Source organism: Achroia grisella, unplaced genomic scaffold, assembly GCF_030625045.1.
Source record: "Achroia grisella isolate CSIRO2021 unplaced genomic scaffold, CSIRO_AGI_Agris_v1 utg900, whole genome shotgun sequence".
NCBI classification, from domain to species: Eukaryota; Metazoa; Arthropoda; class Insecta; order Lepidoptera; family Pyralidae; genus Achroia; species Achroia grisella.
The window spans coordinates 2,611,302-2,637,047 of NW_026713059.1; the positions used below are offsets into that span (position 1 = coordinate 2,611,302).

The window sequence follows — 25,746 nt, forward strand, 5'->3', positions numbered from 1 at the left end:
AGTGGCTGCTCTATATCCCCGTCTGATAATAAATTTTTATAATCAGGCTATCTTTAGATATAATATAAATTATTATAGCACACTAAATAACAAATAAGTATCTATAGTTATATTTATGTATATTATGCAAGTGCAATGCAACGTAAGGTTTGTATTCTAACCATCGAATTTTGAACTTAAACGCCTATTTAGAGAATTAATAATACACACCGCAGAATTAACAATAGATATAATTTTTTTTAAGTAGATATGAATGCACATATATACGAAAATGAATACAATATTAAGTGTACCTGATTTTGGTTTAATAGTAAGAATTTTCCCATTCTATGTAATTTATTACACTATTTCAATTGTTGAATTTCGAATTGCACTAAACATTTCAAATTATATAATAGTTTACATACAGATACACATCCAGTACAGACTGAGTCCGCGTTAATACTGAGTACAATTTTAATACCGGTTGTCCAGGGCTGGGCTCAGGTGACCGATAAAAAATACCATTATATTTAACTTAAATTGCCAATATATTACATTAAGGTTCAAGTTATTTCGTATTCACTACGTGTTTTTTTTTATACTTATTAAGGTCAATAAATAATACATTGTTTATATCATCTAATGCTTTTATTTCAATTGTAGAATATGTGTCGCAGACTGCGTTGACCACTAATCGCTATAATATTATCCTCGTTAAGGTCTGATAATGAGTACTCAGTTTATTAATTACTATTACATTATCACCATCCACTACATATTTCTAATTATACGCTTATACATATAGAAAAAAATACGATTTTCTATGATTTTTTTGACATTTCGCCTGACTGAAATATTTTAGGAACTTTAAAATTATTCGGCAACACTGTTTAGAATCCACGATTATATCTCCTACTGTAGAATACTGAAGAAATATTAATTACCTGAATGGTCTCGTAGCCAAGTCGTAAACATATCTAAAAAAAAAACAAAAACAAACGAGTACTTCGTGTGTATCTGTTCTAAAAGTTATTCCGAAACGAATATGACCTTCAGAGCTATGTTTAACAACAGTGTCTTCACACCAAAACATTTCTTATTACAGTTCCATAAGGTCCATATTATAATGCTCGTTGATTCTCCAATATATGACAGTTTCATATCAACTAATGTTTAGACGGACTTATCTGTTTATCATATGTCATTAGCAGCAATTTTTTGAATTGACGTATTCTGGTATCAATATCAAGGTTTATAGTAGGAAAATGTTTAATTGCTGGTAAAGGTAGAATAATTACAAACTAATCAACTTATAAGTGGGTACATAGTTCCAAATAATAATAAAGCAATATATGCACAGGATTTCATAGGTTGGGAGCCCACCTATAAAGGTATAGTAAGCCCGCTTGCGCTAACGGTTTACGCTGGTGGGACCTGTAGAGGATGACAGGATAAGCATGAGGTCAGATCAATTGGCCCATCAAGATAAATTTAATTTATCACGATGATTTCTAGAGGGAACTGCGTGGAGGTCAACCTGACCCATTGCTAGCAAGGGGATCATCAGACCACATCACTAACAGTTACCTTTTATTATGAAGCAGATGTTTGGGAATATCTGTATGTTCCCAAACATCTGCTTATGCTAGAAATTTGATAAATGTTTCGAAGGAGCAAGTGATAACAAATACTATAATAAGAAATTTATATATATTAGATAAAGAGATTTGCCCTGTTTGACTGACTGATCTAGTAAGGTAATCTAAATAGAAATTTTGCATGTCGCAGACCAGGCTGGCTTTGTGTAATGGATGATAATCCGGATGTGAAATACACAAGTGGATGATCACAAAATATGGATAATATCAGGTCAGTTAGCCTACCCTGGCAAATTCTCCAGGAATTTATCAGGATGGTTTTCAAGTAGGACGGCATGAAGATCAACCTGATATGGTACATCACCAGAAATGAGGTCTTTAGTCTAAATTACTAATACTCGCCTTCCCCCGATTATATGCGCAGTGAATGTGTCTTGGACTCATAACCGGTAAGAGTAATAATAAATCATAGAAGTTAGATATACTTTTCGATATTTGATATCATAGTGCGCAGTGACAGAACTGAATATACACACAATAGTAAAAAAAAGAATATTTTCTTTTGAAATATGGATACACGACCATTTGATAGTGATATCTAATTGTAGGACTATAAATATACAAAAAATATTGACTCTTATTTTGTTCCACGAATACTTTGGCGACAAAATAATTCCGGTAGTAATTCCGTAATATATATAAATTCTTTTATAAAGCGAAGCATTAGAAGTAGTCTACAAAATTACATAGCAAGTATAGGTTTCTTTGTTGCTGTATTATTGTTTTTGGGCCTAATCAATAGAGTTTAGTTACTTGTTGGTTCTATATTAATTTTGTTACGATTGAAGTTGATTTCTTTGTGGAGAAATATTAGAATTATTATTGAAACTGTATTCGGAACTTTGGAATATATGATTGTTTTTGTGGAAAAACTAGAAAAGAATTGTAGAGTTTGATAAATAGTTTTCTGCACATATTTAATAAATATTTTGAATTCATTGTAGGTTATTCATTCATAATTTAATTTTATACGTTCCATAATTTATAGAATTTATTGAATCATTTATTAAATCGTTAATTTATTTGCGGTAAACAGTAGTTTCTATTCAGGACAATACAGGACAGGACAAGTAAAAAAGGGTTTTATTTATATTTCTTGGATTTTATTAGAGAATATTTTTTAATATATATATTACATAGAAAGTAATAAACTAGCATACTTACACTTACAATATAACTTTAAACTTACAAATTTATTTACAAAACACATATACGGTACAATTTAAATTAGAACTGTGCTAAGAATTTGTTATAAGCACTCTACTTTCCAGAGTTGCTTTTTAGTCTTTTTACAATCTAGGGTTCTTATGATAAAATGTTAATGGTTGTTAGTGGAGCAGGAACACAACTACTATTTTAATAAAAACCAAATACTAGTAAAAATGTGTATTCATTAGTAAGTAACAAAACAATATTAGTTCGTCAAAAGTGACATATAAAAAATAGATATAAAAAATATAAAGTTTATAAAAAGAATGGTGGACAATCTGCCAGTAACAATGGTCTAGATATGCAATTTTATATTTTCTGATAATTAAATGTCTTTTAAAACAAAATTGAAAGGCGGCGCAGTGTAGTTTAAGGAGGTCTTTTTAATTTTGAGCGGAGGTCCGAACCATTCAACTTTGAAATTCTGTATCATTTTTGCAAGGAAAGTCTCTACTTCTAATTCCGCAATGCGACGTCCTGGAATAGCAAAATTATTATTGTCTATTATAATATTCCTACGCTTGTTTTTATATAAGTGGATGCTTATTTGCATGCTCCTTACATTTTTACAATAACTAAAGAATCGAGCATTTTTAGTCTGAGAGCATCGTGGCACTGTAGTTTCTTACCCTGAAATACACACCCAAAAGGTTTTGAGGTGAAATCTAGCCGACTCAAAAAAAAAAAGATTTTGTTTGACAATTTATACTTCTGACTGAACCATCGGTGAAGGAAAAATCTATATAAACCTAAAATACAACTAGCTAGAAACAGCTATCGTCTTGCTCACTGCTACATAGAATTTTCAGAATATCTAGCAAAATGAGAATATATCAAATGTTCCGTTTATCACATCAAGCCAAATGTCATATTTGACAATGCTTCATGTATTGGACTTGTGACGGTATCTTATTTTTTATTGAGTAGTAGAGTAGTATATTACCTATACAAGCGCGAACACCAAAACCAAAAGGATTGTGAGCGAATGGATGTGCGTTGCCGTAGTATAGCGGGTCTTCTTTATCTACAAGCCATCTCTCTGGCAGGTACTCCAAAGGTCTGGGATACTGATTTTCCATCTTGGACATCATTTCGTGTTGAAATACAACTAGCATCTGAAAATAGTGTAAAATATTAAGATAAAATATAACAGTGAAGTTATGTTCCCGCATGTTTTTTATAACATAGGGGATAAACGCTTATCTCATGGTTAAATGATTATCGCCACGATACATATAAAGACACGAACAAAAGAAATATGTAAAAAATTGCTACTTTATAGGATATATATAGGAACTGATTAATGTTAACTAGCTCAATTTCATGGCTTTGCTCAAGTAAATTGGATTAAATATTGGACGTGTTGCTTTAGGATAATTCATATTTGTGCATACCTAAATTACTTTGTAAGTTCAATAATAAAACAAACATTCAAATATTTCTACAAACTTTTGGATAATATTATAGCTAGTTAATGAATAAGCAGGAAGCGAAAGAGCTCTGTTTGAATTGTAATATTATCTTATCTGTGGTTTGAAGCGTTTGGCTCTAACTTGCTCTTGAAATAGGACTAACATACGAGTATGTATTATATATATGTATACATATATATTACAGAACAATCAATAGGGCAACTATGACATGTAGATGGAATAATATAATCTAACTGCAGTAAAGCGTAAGATTTGTAAGTACTTGATGCACTAACATCTTTAGGTATGCGATATCCCAATATGTTATATTCCTTAGTTGTTTGTCTGGCGTTTGCGGAAACAACTGGTAATATTCTCAATGATTCTTTGATGCAAGCTCTCAAGTAACGACTCTTTTGTTCTGAGTTTAATTCATCTCGCAGTTTTTCTTGCTTTTCTGGATTAATCGCGAGAAGATATAGCGACGCTGTTATTGTGTTTGAAGTCTGAAAGTTAAATATACAACCATGTTATGCAGTTTTATATAAATTTATACAAACAATATTATCTACTATCATATCATTTTATGAGTTATAATATTATTATATATTTTTAGATCACAATTAGATATACGGCTTATTTTATTAAACAGTTGTCTGAATCATGTGCAGTCGGTTACGCTTAGGGCAAACTTGTATGATTAATATGAGACAGTAGGTATGAGTACACAGATTCAATAGAAAGTTTAATAGATCATTGCAGTCATTAAAAAAATCAATGTAAATTTTAAATACTGTTTTTATTCCAATTGCATAGTGATGTAAATGAATGTAGAAAAAACACTTCACTTTATGAATCACTTAACTTTATTAAATAATAAATATCTTACCGTATCAACACCAGCAAATAACATATCCGATGCCATTATATGTGCTATATTTTCATCTATTTCAAGCAATTTTTCTAAGACTCCTTTTTCTTCGTCAGAGTTTACAGTTTTGGTGTTATATTTTTCTATTGCTTTTCCCACGAAATACTTAGCCAAACTGTAAAAAAACTTCAATATTTAGCACGTTTATGGGTTTTGCTTTCTGGTGTATTATATAAAGAGTACTAATCCAAAAAGCCGATGGATTAAAGACGAGTGCATGCTACTGAAATGCAAATGTGGAGAATGGATGTGTGGTGTGACAAGAATGGATAAGATAAAGAATGAATATAAATATAATGGAGAGTGGAGAAATTCAAAAGTAATCGTCACATACACAAATACTTACTTTTCTTGTTCCTCATATACTTTCATTGCTCTCTTGAATTTTGGTGTAGAAATTAATCGCCAAAGGCTAGGTTTAAAATCCAATTCTTCAGCTAGAATGAAAACTTCATGCACAACCTTGATAAGTCTCCTTGCTGGCGAATCTTCGGGTAAATTGGGATCGAAACAATTCAGTCGGTCACCAAGTGCCACTACACCGATGGATTCTAATGCCCATAAGTTCATCTCAACATCGAAATCAGTTTTTATCATATTGTTTTCACCTCGGATTGATCTTATCCTAAAATATTTACATTTTAATTTATCTACGAATATATGTATGTACTTAATTAAAACATTTAACTGTCTTCAGAGTTTACAAAATTTACTTCAGATATATATTAACCTGTTAATCATATCCTGAGCAACTTCTTCAAGAACAGTCCTATACAGTTTGATCGTTTTTGGTTGCAACAAAGCGGGATTGACCTTAGATCTAAAATTTTTCCATTTTTCTCCTTGGCTGAAATTGGTAGAAAGGATTATCTTTTCATGATACATGTTTAATTTCATGTTCAGTTTTACATATATTACATGTTTAGTACTATAATATAGTACCTACATTAAATGTGCAGAACGAAAAAACTTACTCGGTCAGTAGTCCGGAATATTCGGGAGCTTTACTTTTTTTGTATTTAGTTCTGTAATAGTCCAGGGTGTCAAACCCGGTTCGTATAGGAAACCAATTGTCTCCCCTGAGGATCTGTAATAAATATGTAAAAAATTGTCTGTCACTATCTGACTCTAATTTGGCATTTGTACAGGCATTTTAGTATATACTATTTTATATAATTTATTATCGAGTATATGCGAATTTATTTTGTATTTGTGTGTTATACAATATTTTAAATTATTTCTAAGGTTTAACGAATAATTTAAATTCGTATTGTAACTTAATATTATTTTCCTTCTTTATTGTATTATTATATTCAGATATTTCCTTATTGATATGTTACTTACCTGTTCGAATATAGGTACCATCAGAGTGGTTAATGGGTAGGTTGTCTATAGTATTGCATTAAAGTCGTTCATTGTCTTTATACAGAGTTTTACAAATTGTAGGTATATGTATTTTATTTCAGTGTGTAGTTTTATTAATGTATATTTGCACAAATTATTTAGTTTGTTACAATACGATATAAATAAAGTTGATGGTTGAAGTATAGGGGTCTTCTAAATAAGGAACTTTTGTGTATTTAATTGAATTGATTCCGATATTTCATTTTTATTTGAATTTTGTGTGATCTGTAGTTGTTTGACCCGACCCTGACCCGTAGTTTTTTTTAATTATCCTTAATAAAGCGACTGAAGTCAGTTTTGTTGAATACTGTATTATTAATTTTTAATACTAACTTGAGCGGAACTTTCGGGGTCTCCCAAAAATATAACTGGTGGTGAACCAAAGGTCGTCAATTTAGTGATAGGCCCATATGTCTGGTACATTTTTTCTCCAAATTCAGAGGCTGACAAGTTGCTTAGATCGCCTGGATATGCAAAAATTATGTTCGATATTAATTGAATCTTCAGATACTCTACATATAATTTAAGTTAAATTTAGGATAAAATACTACACTATCAAAAAAAAGAAACCTAATACTAATACTAATACTATAACCTAATACTAATTTAGTTGTTCTAATGACATGGAACTGTCATGTCATTAGAACAACTAAATTAGTATACTTTCTGGTTATTTAGTAATTTTCTTACATTTCGTTAAATCCCGAAAAAACTAATTGCAATGTTATCTGCTCCCATTTTCTTAATTAAACCTCTGTTTTTTTATTTATTAATTATTTTCAATAATCATTTTTAACAACTAACATAAATAAAATCATTGTTGTTCATGCTAGAATTAAATTTTTAAGTCAATAACTCGACACTCTATAACTAACATTATTTTATATGTAGGTAATAAATTAAGATACACACCTCCAGGAAGGAAATGATGAAGTTGCCCTATAATAGGTAGTGATGACGGTCCTGGTATTTCCTGCCATGACTTCAATTGTGTATCGTCCACTGCCTTAATAACTTCTTCCGACGATGCGCTTTTAACAGCGACATTTCTATACCCGTAAATAAATTATTAACGAATTAATTTACATCATACTGAATGTCGCTAGAGATAGGGAACCTATCAACTTGTAATTCTATTAAATGATTCCTGATCTAAAATATACATGGAAGGCGCCGTATTCCATATCTCATAAAGTTGCTTTCCGCGGTTGCAGATTAGTTGCTTGATCTAATAAAGTGGTTACACGAGTTTAAATAGATAAAATCAATAAAATCAATAACCCTGGATAATTTACACAACGCCATCTAGTCTTACGGTAAGCGGAGCTTGTGTTATGGGTACTAGATAACTGATATAAACAGTTAGATATATATATTTTTGTAAATACATACAATATACATAGAAAACACCCAGACCGATACAAACAATCATACTCATGAAAACAAATATTTGCACCATGCGAGAAATCGAACCCGCGATCAACAAAAGTACTTTACGTACTATGATAAATCGTTAGACCACTGAGTCCGACAAACAAATAAGTTTGGACTTTATATTTAATGTATGACAATATACACAACTTTTAGATCTCAATTCTTAAATTAATTGTTAAGAGTACTCGTATATTACCCAAAAGCCATAGATTGGCTATTATACAGAATATTTTTCTCCAAGACACGCTGGAAGTCTAAAAATGACTTTGTCTATTAAATTGATCACGCTCCAAGGAATTTGTACTAGTACGACGATTTAAAAATAGTATTTTAAATTGGATTTTGTCAGTTCTCTTCTTGGGGAATTTTATTAACTTACTTACTTACTTATTAACTTCTTTTCTATCTAATGTCCGTACTATGCTTAAACATATATATATATACATACATACATATATGTAATATTTACCTGACAAAGTTTTTGTTGATTGCCACCAAACAAAACACTGGTTTAAACTTTGACGTTTGCATGATGTTACCTTCGGATTGTGACTGAACGTCGCGCTGTTTTGATGATTTAATGGACGCAGTGTTATCTATGTATGTATACATATACTGAGAGTACCTATAAAATTTTATTTCCATTATTATATATTACCTAAAGTGCAAAAATTTTTCATCACCTTATGAATTAAAACCGTGTCGACTGTCCTGCAAATATGTATATACATATAACCTGTTCCCATAAGAATTTCAACACTAAACTATTTAATAGTAGCCAAATTTTTTTAATAATACACAAACTTTCATTGTTATAAAAAGTTACAGAAGGATTCAGTAATACTATGGATCAGAATCAGCAACACTGCAATTTATTAAAATATATCACAGAATGTGAATAGTATAGAAAGAGAAAAAGGCATACTAAATAATATTTATTTAAATTAATTTACTCATTCCTTTAGTTAACAATATTAAAATGACATTCAGCATTCTAGAATTTTCGTGTAATTTAGACATTAGTTTTTTTGTGAAGAGAAGCACCAAACACTCGTCAATAGGAATTTTCAAATTTCGAACACCATTTTTTTTCCTCTTTCTTCTGGCTCCGAACATTACAATTTAAATTCTAACAATGCACGAAATTGATATTAATACTTTCTTAGAATAATTGTAAAAAAAAACTTTAAAATAGAAATGTATACAATATACATAAGTTTATTATTCGTTGCCAAAATAATAAAAAAATTGTTTATTATGATAAACATTTATACCTATACGATATGTTTGATAATCGGCGACCTTCACTGCGACCTGAAGAGCGTTTGTTGTTAGTTCTTTGTCTAATTTAATTTATTGCTCTCAACAAATAAACATATCCGCGGCGATAAAATATATGTAGTTGGCCATGATTTGCATGTCATCATGATTTATTATTTTTTGTCGTTATGTTCTCAATTAAATGTAGAATTTAATAATATACCATATATTATTAAATATCTTTCAAACACATTCTGTCTTGTATAATAAAATTTTAACTTACTATTTTAGTAGTATGTGTGTGTGTGTGAAATGTGGTATTAGTGATTTTAATTCTTTAAATTTCATGAATAAACCGTATTTGGTATATGGTTTATTTATGGATTAAGTTGTATTTTAATTATTTTATTCATAATTGTATGTATCGTATTCAACCTCCACATATTTGTTCTTTTTTAGTATTTACGTTTTAATTTATTTAAAATTTAATACTTATATTAATCATATTCATATTATATGTCATTAAGAATTATAGTTATTTTATTAGAACAGCTACCTAATAGAATTCATTTTTGTAACTTTCCAAATAGTGTTTTCGTTTGTTTTTAGTGCAAATTGAATCATAAAAACCACTACAATACAAATATATGTTTTAACACATTCATCATGAGTAAACATTTTTATTGATAAAGGAATTTAAGTACTAAGATATTTACGTCTATACTTAGTATGCGATAAACTTCTATTATTCACCAGAATATCATATCACTTGTAATATCTTTATTCATTATCAAATTAATATTAATAGCATGGAAACACAATTAGACTGAACGAATCTACAAGACTCTAGCAGATTAGACCAGCCTGTATATGGTTACATTTCGAGAATAGTGATATATGAGAATTTGAATTAAAGAGAGTGTCGTGACCTAGTGGTATTTTATTTCGACTTACATTTAAAATATTATATCTATCTGTGTGCACTAATTTGTATTTCTAAATGAGTCTCCAATGATGGAAACATTGATGAGAAAATAAAAAAATAATCCGATCTCTCAATGCTACGTTGGATTCAAGTTTGTCCAAAGAATTATAGGTTTGTCAATTTTTGCGGTTATTCTGAAGAAATTCTCGATAAGAAAATCAAAAACTTACCCGATAATCTTGTCAATTTTTGGGATCGTCATGACATTAACAACTGATAACACATCTATATTGACTTGACATTTAGAAGACAACTATACCATCAGGGATAACTGTCGAGACAGTAGATTTTGTATATTTGTTGACTTCCAAAAAAAGCCTTATAAAATATCTCGGTGAATATTGTACCGATTTTGATGATTATTTTTCTGCATTATTCAGATTTAATTTTCATCATGATCTTTTATACAAAATATTCTTAAGTGGTATAGGTATACCAGTTTGACTTAAAATATCACTGTTAGTTTAGAATAGACATCTTACCCAAATAAAATTGTCGTATGAAATTCTTCAATCCTTTTTGTAGTTGTCTGAAAATACATTTACTCTGTATACAAGTAATACCCACTACATAAGGGTTACCCACGTATATCTAATACTATATTTATATATAGATCTAAATAGATTTATAAAGATAAAGATGGAAGGATGCACGATTTAGCAAGCAGACAGGACAATGCCTTACAAATTGTTCAGAAATTCGGACTAATCTTCTCGACGTTAGTCCTAAAATCCCACTTAATTTATCGATACCATACACGTACAGTCTGCTTCATAAAGACAACAATATGTTAAAAAGTTATAAAATTTATATACAGACGGTGGTCTAGCGGTAAGGCAGCGCAGCACACAGCGCCTTAAATCCGAAGGCCACGGGTTCGATTCCTCACATTGTATAAATATTTGAATTCATGAGTATGTTTGTTAGCGTCGGTCTGGGTGTTTTCTATATATATTATTAAAAAATGTATCAAGTATTTATAGTATACACATAATAATATACGTGACCCATACAACTACAGAAGGCTTACGAGCGACATAATGCATGGGATTGTATTCGTTAAGGATACAAAAAAACAGTAAAGTAAAATGATACAGTTTCCCAGTTCTCTCCCGTCAACAGATTCCCACAACAAGTCTGCTAAGGCTTAACATGAAAAAAAAAACAAGATATGGACACATGTATCATGCTAAAAACTGCATTAAAATCAGGTACTTATTTTAAAAGAACATACAGCGGAAGCGATTTCTTTTTAAAAAAGTGTTTAAGTGTTTGTTAGCGACAGGAATAAGCGAGACAAATGTACCCAAACGATTTTTGGCGGGCGACATTATCAAACAAACTCATTTGTGAGATGTGAATGAGATGGTAATCGATTTTTTAGTAATCCGCCGCTGTAATAACTTACAATTTTTATACCACAAGATGTATAATGAAGTTGACTGTATATACACAAGAGAGGTGGACAGATAGCAATAATAAATGTGTTTTCTGGGCAACAACATTTAATTACTTTGCTAGTTTACACGTATCTTCGTATATTGTATAAATATTAGTATCTATAATGAAAGGTAAACGTTGTTATATCAATAGGGGCTGGGATAGTGCTTGAACAATTAATGAAATTAAACCTACGGGAACAATATCGACAATGAATACGTATATATATATTGACTTATAGCTTAATTTTCTTGTATCGTTAGGCTATCAACATTAATATGAATTAACTAGCTGTACTCGCGACTTCGTCCGCATGGAATTTAACTTTATTTGTCTAAAATAAAATAATTGTTCTAAAATAAAAGTAGCTTAAGTTACTCCGTATTACATCAGATATCTACTAAAAAAGTCCCGTCAAAATCGGTCCAGCTATTTTACAGATTAGCCGGAACAGACAGACAAAAATTGTAAAAAATTTTTATTTTAGTGCATGTACCGTATTTATATTCATACGCATGTAGTAAATAATGGTTATTTCAATATTACAAACAGACATATTTTGTTATGAAGCGCCTCGATGTTCAGCGGTTTAGCACATCGGTTTACTTCTGATGGTTTGATTTCTCTCACGATATAAACATTTGTATTCATGAGCAAGGTATTCTGGGTATTCTCTAAGAATATTATGTATTGAATTTACTAAAAATACTACCTTTAGTAAGATTACCTTTATTCATCTACTTTCGGAATCTGTCCTTACCTCTCAGTGAGCTGAGAGGTAAGGACAGATATCGAGATATGATATACCATACCAAGATAATTTGTTAGTTCATAATTAGAGAATAAGTTCTTTGCTAAGAATAATAACATATTTATTAACATTTTTATTTATCAAAATAAATCTTTACAGTTAGAATTAATGAGGATGATTATCAGGAAACGTTACTGGATAGTTACAAATTAGAAGTAAACCGAGAATTTCCTCTGAGCGCGAGTCTTTTTTATAATATCGTATGCAATTTTATATTTTCCCATATTTAGATGTCTTTTAAGACAAAATTAAAGGGTGGCGCTGTGTAGTTTAAGGAGGTCCTTTTAATTTTGAGCGGAGGTCCGAACCATTCAACTTTGAAGTTCTCTATCATTTTGGCGAGGAATGTTTCTACTTCTAATTCCGCTATGCGACGACCTGAAACAGCGAAATTATTTCTACTGTATTAATTTTTTCAGATTATGTCTAACTTAATATTAAAAATTATTTATTTTTGTTTGTTATAGATAAACTCCAAAACTAAGTATATTTTGAGTTAAAAATTCTTTTAGATGAAATTCGGGAGGACCGGTTCGGGCGGATAGCTGATAAATACATAGAATAAGAATTTGATTAGCATCGAGAGAAGAATTGTAATTTGCATATATATTACATTTATAAATACACTTTAGTGTGAATGTATAATGTAAGGTTACCTATACAACTGCGAACACCAAAACCAAAAGGATTGTGAGCGAATGGATGTGCGTTGCCGTAGTACAGTGGGTCTTCTTTATCTACAAGCCATCTCTCTGGCAGGTACTCCAAAGGTCTGGGATACTGATTTTCCATTCTCGACATCATTTCGTGTTGAAATACAACTAATATCTGGAAATTGTGTAAAATACAATTTATTAAGTTACGAGAATTTCAGTGCTATTATGATTTGTATAATGACACATTATTATTGTAGGAATTTTATGTAAAATCTAGGATATAAATATATATAAGATATAAAGAATAAATATGACTAACATCTTTAGGTATGCGGTATCCCAATATATTATATTCTTTAGTTGTTTTTCTAGCATTTCCAGAGGAAACCGGCAATATTCTTAAAGATTCTTTTACGCAAGCTCTTAAGTAATGTCTTTTCTGTTGTGACTTCAATTCTTCTCTAAGCTTTTCTTGCCTTTCTGGATTGATCGCCAGAAGATATAGAGACGCTGTTAATGTGTTTGCAGTCTGAAAAAAAGGTAATTTACATACATTTTTGTACAGTATTATATAGTATTAAATGATAGCTTTAGCCATATAACTATGTGTCCAAGTAATAACGAATATTAGTACGTGGATGTTGATTCAATGGAAATATTAGTGCACAAGAATTATGATAAGTTAAAATTACAATTGCCCTAACAACAGAATGAATAAAATTAATAGATGTACTTGTGATATTTATTATCGTCCATAAATTTTATTAAGTAGTAGTTACCGTATAATATTATCTAATCGCTCTACCTGTTGTTATTTTGGCCTACTATAATTATATCTTACCGTATCTATCCCAGCAAATAACATGTCAGATGCCATTATATGCGCTACGTCTTCATCTACTTCTAGTAATTTTTCCAAGACACCTTTTTCTTCATTAGAATTTAAGTTCTTGGTGTTAAGTTTCACCTTTGCTTTATCCACGAAATATTTAGTCGAACTGTTAAAAAATAAAATATTATATTTTGAATTGAATCACAAGGTATTATAAATGTTGCCACAATTTTTATTTCGTATAGTCAGAGATACATTTCCTATTACTAAAAATTAGGTAAGTTATTTATAAAGACTTACTTTTCATGATCCTCATATATTTGCATAGCTTTTTTAAATTCTGGTGTAGAATATAATCGCCAAAGGTTAGATTTAAACTCCAATTCCTCGACTAGTATGGATATTTCTTCCACAGCTTTTAGGAGCCTCCCCGCTGGTGAATCTTCGGGCAAATTGGGATCAAAACAGTTGAGTCGCTGGCCAAGTGCCACTACACCGATGGATTCTAATGCCCATAAGTTCATTTCAACATCGAAACTAGTTTTTATCATATTATTTTCTGCTCGAATTGACCTAAGTCTGAAATATTTTTAGAAACATAACTTACTAACATAAATCAATACAGAATGTAAGTAAATGTATAAAATTTTCATCCTTATAAAAACTTAAAGTAAGAATAGTAACCTGTTGACCATATCTTGAGCAACTTCTTCAAGAACAGTACGATGCAGTTTGATTGTTTTCGGTTGCAGCAAGGCTGGGTTGACTTTAGACCTGAAGTTTTTCCATTTGTCTCCATGTCTGAAAATGGCAGAAATTAATATTTTATATCACAACAATAATCAATATTTGTACAACGGGACTTACTCGGTCAGTAGTCCGGAATATTCGGGATTTTTATTTTTTTTGTGTTTAATTCTGTAATAATCCAGAGAATTGAACCCTGGCCTTACGGGTAACCAATTATCTCCTCTGAGGATCTGTAATAACATAATACAGATTGCCATATACAAAATAACATTTATGGATATTGGTTACATAGTAGTATTAGTACTAACTTGTGCACAACTTTCGGGGTCCCCTAAAAATATAACTGGTGGTGTTCCAATGGTCTTCAAATGAGAGATGGGGCCATATTTCTTGAACAATTTCTCCCCCAATTCAAATGATGACAAGCCGTGTAGTTCGCCTAGATTAACATAGGTCATATTTCAAGTTAATTAAGGGTTGCCTCTTTAGTATGTCATTTAATATCAAATGTTTAAATTAGAACGGGCAAAGTGAATGATCACTGTATTTCATGCTGTTGAAAGCCTATATCCATCTTCATTATTGATATCATTAGTAATTCGGCAGTTTCGATAATTTACCTAAACTCGCATGATAAATTTCGAATATTCAACCACACATGTAAAAAGTATAAGAGTATAATATTTATAAGAGTGTAATATTGCCATTAACTTTAAATTTCTTTTAGTTTTGTCGTTTTTGTTTTAACCTTTATGTCTTATAAGTAATATCAAAATAATTTTATAGGCGTTAAAAATAAAAAGTAATAGTTTTATATAAACCTGAATAGCACACTTTAGTTTTTTCTAATAAGCTTAGGAAGAAGCCTACGTTAGCGTAGGCTAATTACATTATACATATAAACCTTCCTCTTGAATAACTGTATTTATTACTGGAAACTACATTAAAATCTGTTCCGTAATTTTAAAGATGTAAGTGACTTTGTTTTATATTATGTAAAGATGTAGATCATAAATCAAGATACCGTTTTGAAAGAAATGGTGCAGATGCCCTATAACGGGTAGTGATTTTGGTCCCGGTATTTCCTTCAATGACTTTAATCGTATGCCATCTATATCTTTACCAATTTCTTGCGAGGACGCACTGTCCACAGCAGCATTTCTGTAAATAATTAATTAATGAATGATTAATTAACTTGTTTGTTGTGTATCCGTCATATCGAACGTCATTAGAGATAGGCGTCTGTAAATTCGATATCCTGTAAAATTTTGCTGCTTTGCATTCCCTTTTTGTAGTTGCATCTTGGCTATCTCATTTGCCAGTCCAAGTGACCTAGTAATATGAATTGGCAGACGAGAATTATGTCACATGAAAACGTAACATAATATCACATTTATTTCACTTACATTTTCATACAATTCTCATTAGACAAATGTATTTCGCGACAGTGTCTATTTTATGAGATGTACGTAAAGATGGATAGATTTTGGGGTCCTATAAATCCATATAGGTTCACTCTACTTGGCATAAGCGCTGTTGCGCCTTCCTTTTCAGATTACCTGATAGTAAAAAATCAGCTGTCGACTATTTCGGTCTCAACTATTTTAGTCACCAGGCAGTTTGCTTTGTAAGCTGTGTTTCAGTAGTAGGGTGCGATTTGGCAGCGTACTGAATTACAGGATAAGAATTATGATATTTTCCTCTTCTGGAAATTGCACTTTGTGACATGTATGTAGGTGTTATTTATGTATATAGGCGACGACTACTGCTTATCATCAGGTGGGCTATCTACTACTACTGTGCTTTGCTTTGCTTCAATGTATATAAGTTTTAAAGACTGCAATAAATATATACGATATACTCAACCAGCAGTCCCGTACACGTTGTGCTGCTCGAAAAAACAGAGTTACTACCCAATTGTGTTTTGGGCCATCCAGGAACTAATTAATATAAAATATATACAAATCGGCCCAACCATTTAGAAAAAAAGTCAATCACACATTCAGTAGAATTATATATATTGAAATACTACACATACCTGAAGACGTTTTTATTGATTGTCACCAAACAAAACACTCGTTTTAACTTTGACGTTTGCATGGTTTTAGCTTCAGATTGTGACTGACCGTCGCGCTGTTTTTATATTTTACCATATGTGCTGTTATCAAATGCAACATATAGGCTAGTTATGACACAGGTATGAATGGTAATTTTATCAGCAGTATACATATAGTACGGCTTATGATACCGTATTTTTTGTTCTGATAATCCTGAATCACACTTCTGAATTGCCTCATCATTTAGGACAGTTAAGTCATGACATAGGCTTTGAACGTAAGAGTTTTAAAAACCAAGAATATACTAATATATAGGATATATAACAACTTGTCTTGAAATTACATAGGGCAACCCTATGTAGTTTCAAGACAAGTTGTTATATATGCATATTGAAAAAATTACTCAATAGGAATGGATAATTTTTTTATTACCTAATAATTATGTGAAATATTGCCTCTACCTATAATAAAAGTCGTACATATCAGTAGTAACGATTATATCGAAGAATGAACGATGTGTACGATGTATAGGTAACTATATCTATGTATGTATATTGAAAGATAAACGTTGTTATATCAATAGGAGCCGACATAGTGTTTGAATAATTAATGAAATCAAACATGTGCCAACAATACAGACAGTGAATACATAATGAAATACATATATTTTAAAAAAAGAAAATGAAATCATGTTGGAAAGAGTGGAACCAATGCCCTTTTTTTTAGTATCTATCCATAGTCATCATTGCCTTGTCTTTATCACAGCAGTATCTGGGATCGACGCAGTATGTCATGTTCTTCGACTGATCCCTATCATATCTAAGATTTCTCTCCTTTAATACTTTTTCACATAATCCAACTATATTTTTATCGGTCTTCATCTCCCTTAGTATTTACACATAGTACAAGCTCTATTTGAGATTTAATGGTGTGAAACACTAGGACTACATACTAAACATACTAAAAAATATTGAGATGCATAAATGGCTAAATTTTTCCATGATTATTTATTTGTATCATTGTATTTTTTATATTGTACAATAGAATAAATCGGGAATAGTTACTTTTTTTAGGCTAGTCAAAATTTAACTGTTAATTTTATGAATAAAACGGTAATGTTCTATCATCGTCTCAAAATTGTGAAAAGGTATCATGCCTGAATGGGTAGTGTGTTGGTCGGACCCAGTGAGCCATAAAGTGTGCTAGCAAATTATCTTCCGGTGTCTGAATTATGAACACGGTAGCGTTAATTCCTTCTTTTTTATATGCAACATCTAAGCCTTTGAGTACTGTGTTTTTCCATCCATTAATACATCTATAATAACCCTTTAACGACTCATTGCTTGTCGTCTTAGAGAGAAGGATTAACCTACTGTTACACATACACTTCGTAAGTTACTTGGTAGGAATTTTATTAAACAGGTAACTGTTTAATAAAATTCCTAGCAAGTAACTTACGAAGTGTATGTGTAACAGCATTGCAGTATCTAGTGAATTGTAAGGTATTAATGAATGATATTTCTTTATACTCATAGTGATTTCAATTAACTTTTCATATATCCGGTAAACCCACCGGACTCTGAGTCCTGACGAAATATAGTAATTCTTGTTACTCAAAGTAATCTTTTTTTTATTCAAAGGATTTCTTGACAGAGGGCTAAGGAAAAGTATAAGGATATTAGTGTAAAAGTACGTACCTATATCATATACTCTGGTTGTGTGGTCACCGTGGAAATAGTATTCGAAGAATTTACAAGGAAATACCTACATCCAGAACAGCGATCTATAGCATATATACCTATAGTAGAGAGGTAATCATGAGCTGTTACGACATACATTAATAGTAGGTAGTTAACTGATAACTGATTAATAATACGTTGTATTCTTTCCGAGCAGTGTTAGCCCGAAACTTAATGTTTTAAAGTTATTCATAGATATATATAGAGTTCTTCACTGTCATTTCTTCAACATTTTTAAAATACTTTATAAAATCTCAACTGCTGGCCGTCCTAAATAATCCTAATTTTCTTTTAAGTATAATTTAGTGTTATAATATTTATAGATATATCCGGTCACGAAGTCAGCGCCTTCACAAAGTTATAAACTAAATAACGTAGTATCGCTAATTCTAACCCAGAATGAGGAGGCACGTATGGCCGCTCGATTACAAATAGGCATTATTGAGTGTTTGTACGCGAAATGGGGGATTTAGTCATAAATACGTGGTAAAAAGTCTTATATTTGAGATCGACCTGTCACTATTTGTATGTAATCAATATTTCAAATAACTTGTTTTACTCCTATCGGTATTAAATGTGTATATAGTTTAATTAAAGATGTAATATACTGTCACTTGGCGTGCATACTAGTTTTCCTTGTAGCTCTGTCTTATTTATTTCTGTAACTCGTAGCTAGTATTTACGTGAAATTATAGTATACATATAATTTCATTTCCAGATTTCGTTCACTTTCAGGATGAATAGAATATAATTTTTTAATTCTATTTTAGACAACAACAATGACATAAAAAATACTAGCAATAACTTACATACATTAAAAAACAGAGTCAATGTGGACCACAACTCAACATAATGCTGGAAACATAGTTTCCTGCGCTGATTTTCAGTTGGATGACACATTAGTACCTAAAAATGTCTACAAAAATTATCACATCACGATATGATTATTAGTGAGATGTTATGTAAATAAGCGCTTTTCACTTTTCATTAACATCAGCCTGTTTGTCATTTATTTTGATGTATGATACTTATAAACATATTTTGTAGTGTAGTAATTTTAATTGTAAAGTTATCCACAAATTAACCATCTCCCATAGAAAATTAAGTATTTATAATAAATATATATATATATTTATAATAATAATTAATTCTTGTTACTCAAAGTAATCTTTTTTTTATTCAAAGGATTTCTTGACAGAGGGCTAAGGAAAAGTACAAGCATATTAGTGTAAAAGTACGTACTCGTACCTATATCATATACTCTGGTTATGTGGTAATATATTAATATATATATTTTTTCAAGATAGCAATTTCACACAACGTTTTCAAATACACAACGACGACTATATAAATATACAATAATTTCAAGCTTGTGATTATTTGCCCTACGCATACATGTCAACTTGTTTAAAAAAGCGGCGTAAAATCACTGTACATTTATTTAAAAAATACAATGATGAATGTCATTGTATTTTTTAAATAAATGTATCATACAGCACTCACTGCTGTATGACAAAACACTTTACACAGTTTAGTGAGGCATTTACATACTTTATAGTATGTTGTAGATATATTTCAACATATGTTGTAAATACAATTAATTGCACGATGGCAGCAGATGGCTTGTAATTAATTACTTGTACATCATGGCAATTCCACGAGAATGTTCGTACAATATGAGTATATCTACTCTTATGTCATTACGACGAACAAATGCTACGGTTCATATTTGCATTTTTTGATTTTGTCATCACAAATATTGTAGCAATATTTTGTTAAACGTGAGAAATTATGTAAACAGAATAATTAATTTGTATTAAATCTTCCTTTATAAGGTGCCACATCTATACTACAATACAAATAGTTATTTAGTATAAAAATTTAATAAGTATATTCAAAAGCAATTTCTTTTTTATAATCTTAGCAAATCAGTGTATATCTGTAATGTGTACATTGGTTGAAGCATTTTTGTTTAATAATAATATACATGCGTATATAAATATACATATATGTGTCAATAAATAAATAGTAACTATTTTTATATTTTATTACACAAACTATGAGCGAGGTTACGTGAAGTCGATACAAGTCGACGGGAAATAAATTATGAATATCGTCGATAATTTTTTATAATTATTATGCTATACCTGTATAGTAATGATGTTTACATTCATGTAAAATCTGATTTAATTTTATTCCTACTAGAATGTTTGTTTTGTTACCAGAAGATGAATTCAAAAGTGACGTTTAAATATTACTTTGCCTTCTGCATGCCACAATCCTCTTTGCATACCAAGTTCAACTAACTTGAAGACTGAAATCTATTTATCGAAGTAGAGACTTTGGGACGCTTATAAATTTCAAGGAAAGAAAAAATTGAAAATAAAAAAAAATTACAAAAGAGTTGGAAACATTTTTTTTAATAAAATAGATTGACTATGAAATATTATCAATTTAAGAAGATAATATTTACTTCAATAAATACTTAACTAGATTTAGTTATTGTAAAAAGTAAACAACTGTTACTGTTTTTATTTCTTTTTAACAAATGTCGATATGTTTTCGAATAATGCAGGTATATTCAAGTAGTGATATTTTCGTTACAAATCTCTATGAAGGATGCCAACATTTCGATTCTCAAAGGGTTGTTCTGAGAGCGCAATTTGTTACAACGCGTCGGAACACAAAGAGTGTCAGTGCCGGAGGCTCGATGTTTGATTCCACGAGAGACGTAAAAAATCTGCAGTATTTCATCAAGAGCCTTTCACGGTGGAAGACAAGTATTTTTCTTGGCCAAACAATAACGCAATTTATTGCTTTATTGGGTTACGTTGTTACTTAGCAATCAATGACGGGGTATGTCTATAGAAATATCTGCGATAACATACGATATTGCTGCCCAAAATGCAGCACAATCTATAACATCAACATTATTTTGTACGTTCATAGTGTCCCCTTCACTATGATGAAACCAAAAGTACCGTTCATTTTCATTTAACAATGAAGCACCAGGAATACCTTTTTCTACAAATAAGGTAATGTCTGACCCTGGACCACCACTATTTGTCATTTTATCTACGGGAGAAAATAGTTTTAGAATTTCCGCAATTATACAACGAGCTGTATTGGAACCAGCCACGTCTAAGCCTTGAGGGCTGAATGTACCTTCATCCGACTCCATTATAAAATTTATATTTGACAGCTCGTTTATATGTTTATTTAAGTATGCTGCTGCACCAATTAGACCTGGCTCTTCAGAAGTCCACAATATTGCTCTCACAGTTCGTCTAGGTTTTAAATGTAAAAGGTTTAATATAACTGGCGCAAACCAGCTAATTATCATACCTCCTCCGTCATCCATTGCACCTTGACCAACATCCCAGCTATCAATATGACCAGATACAATTACGAATTTTTCGGGATACTCTTTACCTTTCAAATCTACTATAGTATTTCTAGACTTTTTAAGGCCGTGAATATTAAACATTTTTATATTCAGTATAATTTTTTCTCCCTGATCTTGAAATCTTCGCAACAAATCTGCATCTTCTAAAGTGATTGCTGCTGTTGGAATCTTAGTTACATTTGCTTCATAAAATTGGGCTCCTGTATGGGGTGAATATATAGAGAAAGGGGTAATACTTCGTATTAATGAAGCTACAGCACCTTTCTTTGAAGCTTTTGAAGCACCTTGTGATCTATATCTTACAGTATTTCCGTAAGTGATGTAATGAGCATCAAAGAGCACAATTTTCCCCTTTATATTATTATCATCAGTTTTTTCAAGTTCTTTAAAACTACGTATCACTATTACCTCAGCTGTAATTCCCTCTGGAGGTGTGCTAACGCTAGACCCTAAACCTATCACAGCTATGTTTTTTGGATGAGGTTTTATCATGGCTACAGATTCGTGACCACGCACCCAAAGAGGTACCTAAAAGTTGAAATAAGTAAGTATAGTAACATACTTTAAATAATTATAAAACAAAATGAGTTGCGGGAGCATAAAAAATAGGCAGGAATGATAAATTAAATATATATGACAATTGATTGATTATTTAAATGTCTGTCTACAATGTAACCATTTTCCAAAAAAATCCATAGGGGCTATCTTTATTCAGGCTTTGGATTGGCAACACCTTAAAATTATATTTTAACCACAATTTTTGATCTAATATACAAATGTAATATGGAAATATTTCATTAAATTTTGGCTTTGGAGATAAGGCGACCGTTTTATGAAGTTTGACGATACCTGTTTTTTTCCCCGGGGATGAACGGACTTTTCTCCGTGGCGATTTTCCTCATGATAAAAAAGGTGTTATAGTCTTTAGTCACTTTTCTGGTAGGAACAGGTATGTGTATATAAAAATGTCAATTTATTACCTCTACTTCTTCAGTTTGAACTGTAGGTAAACCATTTTGTATGGTAAGGTTTATCATATGGTCAATAGATTTTTCTAATATATCTGAACCAGATGGACGTGCCCCGAAGGTATCGATGAAATTTGAATACCTGTATTGAAATTTTAATTATTTAATTTTTTTATATAACTAGAATACTAAAAAAGAAATATGATATCGGATGGTAAGTAGTAACTGTACCCTATATATATTAAAGATCCACGAGTACAACAAAATCTCGTTGTCGACGCTCGTGGTATCCCTCATGTTTGCTATTGCAATGGACTAAGTCATACTTTGCGATTTATTACGTAATGCCTCCATACTTTGTAACTTATTTAGAAACAAAAAAAAATTTAATACTTTTTAAAAAAGTTTATTTAAAGTTATGGGCCTTGTTTAGAGACCGCCTATACGACTTTGCTTTTATTACTCAATATATCTATATATTCAATATTTTTATGTAGGTAATCTGAGTACAAATTAATAGTTTTTGGTATAGTTACTCAAGATATTTCTAAAATTAGATATACAATATCACAAATGCTAACATAAATTAGGGATCGCAATGTAATAATTTTATGTTATGTAGAAAATTACATTGACTAAACGAATTGAAATAAAATATTATAGCATAGTAAGAGATGTTACATTGATTGTTAGAAATATGAAAGGTAGTCCCTATTATATAAATAAATAGAAGAAAGATATGCATGATTTAAATAATCTTCAGTGAAAATATAAACATAAGACATAGTAATAAATTATTTGTGTCACCTATATTTATATATTTTTCAAATGTACTGTAAATTAGTAATGAACGAAATTGTAGGTATACATAATTATGATGTAAATATAGTGTAATAGTGAAAGTACTGGATTTATTTTTTTTTAAAAAGAGAAACTACAATATTCGGCAATAGGAATCTCTTAAAGTAGAGTGCCTAAAACATCTACTGAATCAATCCATTGTTAGCACGATTATCTTAGAGTTTTATGATTTAATTTGGTGTGCATACCAATATATGTAAGTCACATTAATTAATAAAATCCACGTGAGTTATGCAGTATACCATACCAGTATTCAATGATTACCTCATTGAAAAAATAATATATTTTTAATATTTTTAACGCAAAATTAAAACTCTGAAATTTAAAAATATCTACTTGTAGTTACAATTTATTATTACATAAGCTTAATGTTATGGATATTTTGTTATAATGATATAGTATTCGTATATTGTTACTGTTTTATAAGTAAATGTTACTTACTGTTGATACATGTTATGACCATGTCCATTAGCGATTATTTCGTCCATTATCATTCTCGTTACATTTTTATACGACGCTATTTCATTAATCAGCTTTGTGTCTAAGTTGCACTTGATATCGTCATAACGATTTACAATGTATTTAGCATTAGTTAAACTATGTATTGTTAATACAAATATTGTTAATATCATTAAGTACATTGTCTATGTCAATATTTCTTAACTATCGGTGCAGTACTGGACTGTGTGGTTGTTGTTATCATATTTGTACAATTATAGGTTAACATAGGTCTATTGATAATGTGAAATGTGCGTTCCATTCAAAAACTAGGGTTAGAGGTTATGTTCGCCATATTATAAATATAAGATAATGGGTTTTTAATTGGGTATTCCCGCCAAGCATAGGAATCATTACATTATATAATGTAATTTAAGGTTGAGTATGCATACAATTACACAAGGAAAGTATACATATATTATGTCACTTCGTATCTATCCTCTGTGAATATATCGAAACGATTTCCATAAGACGGGATCCTCTGCTATTTATTTTTAGCTCATATCATTACGTTGTTGGCTTATCAAGAAAACCCTTCTCTACATGTAAAAAACTACATTTTCATACATAATAGACTTCAGTGACTAACTGGTCTACAATGCACAGATAAAATACAGAGGCTAGAGATTTGGAAACAACTTTTTAATTAAATCGTTTCATGATGATACGAGTCAGGATACCCCGCCGTTGTGCATACTGCGACTTAAATTTCACAGGCAATTATACCATAAATTGGACTGAGTACAAAATTATTGCTGTTCATTATAATTAACCTTTAACTAATGACGGTAATAACAAACACCTTTCTCCCATATAATGGGTGAAGTTGCGTAATTAGCATGAAATTCATTTGAACAGATTTTATGTGACCATTTGAATAGATCGCTTAATTTAAATACTCCTACGATCTCCTTAATTCTCTGGAGATAAGTGCATACTTAAAATAATTTAGGCTACGATTCAGTTAATGAATAGGTATAAAATTTAATCAGGGCATTAGTTAATGAGACAACAATGTTATAAAGAAATGAGAAATGAATGAAAGAAAGTTAAACAGATTTGCGAATTTTAATAAAATAGTGGTGATAACTATATTAGTTGGCAAAACTAAGACGAGAAATGAAGATATAATTAGATTATTTAGGATACCGTAGTGAATTTATATCACTAAAGAAAATAAACCACGATTATTATCTTAGGCAATGGTTTGGATTTCAACAAGATATATCCTATCTATTGCCCAATTGGTAATAGAACTATCGTTTCCATTACTAACAATATTTTTCTTATTTATAGAGGTAAACTTTATATGACACTGTTGGTAGTATCTATATATGTAATTCTCTTATTTTTACTGCTAAATTATTGTGGGTGCATAGTTGATTGATAAATCTACCTACAGGCGATGAGATCTCTTACACAAGATATTTTTAAAAAATGTTAGTCATATAGA

The 25,746-nt window shown here is 30.6% G+C and overlaps 3 protein-coding genes across 3 annotated transcripts; all 3 read right to left on the reverse strand.

The window, feature by feature from the left end:
- Nucleotides 1–3,083: 3,083 nt before the first annotated feature.
- On the reverse strand, nucleotides 3,084–9,414 carry LOC131853382 (cytochrome P450 CYP12A2-like). The gene is made up of 11 exons (XM_059204250.1): nucleotides 9,305–9,414; nucleotides 8,500–8,655; nucleotides 7,509–7,645; nucleotides 6,930–7,060; nucleotides 6,167–6,279; nucleotides 5,923–6,039; nucleotides 5,539–5,817; nucleotides 5,151–5,307; nucleotides 4,558–4,767; nucleotides 3,793–3,964; nucleotides 3,084–3,326 (listed from the first exon to the last, which is right to left on the reverse strand). The coding sequence occupies exons 2-11, from the start codon at nucleotides 8,640–8,642 to the stop codon at nucleotides 3,175–3,177; spliced, it is 1,611 nt and encodes a 536-aa protein (XP_059060233.1). The 5' UTR covers nucleotides 8,643–8,655; nucleotides 9,305–9,414; the 3' UTR covers nucleotides 3,084–3,174.
- Nucleotides 9,415–12,601: 3,187 nt separating this feature from the next.
- On the reverse strand, nucleotides 12,602–17,039 carry LOC131853405 (cytochrome P450 CYP12A2-like). The gene is made up of 10 exons (XM_059204285.1): nucleotides 16,803–17,039; nucleotides 15,789–15,925; nucleotides 15,073–15,203; nucleotides 14,882–14,994; nucleotides 14,699–14,815; nucleotides 14,315–14,593; nucleotides 14,024–14,180; nucleotides 13,502–13,711; nucleotides 13,183–13,354; nucleotides 12,602–12,904 (listed from the first exon to the last, which is right to left on the reverse strand). Exons 1-10 carry the CDS (start codon nucleotides 16,862–16,864, stop codon nucleotides 12,753–12,755), a joined length of 1,530 nt encoding a protein of 509 aa, XP_059060268.1. The 5' UTR covers nucleotides 16,865–17,039; the 3' UTR covers nucleotides 12,602–12,752.
- A 3,966-nt stretch (nucleotides 17,040–21,005) lies between these two features.
- On the reverse strand, nucleotides 21,006–24,459 carry LOC131853406 (carboxypeptidase Q-like). The gene is made up of 3 exons (XM_059204286.1): nucleotides 24,237–24,459; nucleotides 22,947–23,076; nucleotides 21,006–22,494 (listed from the first exon to the last, which is right to left on the reverse strand). The coding sequence occupies exons 1-3, from the start codon at nucleotides 24,434–24,436 to the stop codon at nucleotides 21,406–21,408; spliced, it is 1,419 nt and encodes a 472-aa protein (XP_059060269.1). The 5' UTR covers nucleotides 24,437–24,459; the 3' UTR covers nucleotides 21,006–21,405.
- Nucleotides 24,460–25,746: the final 1,287 nt, after the last annotated feature.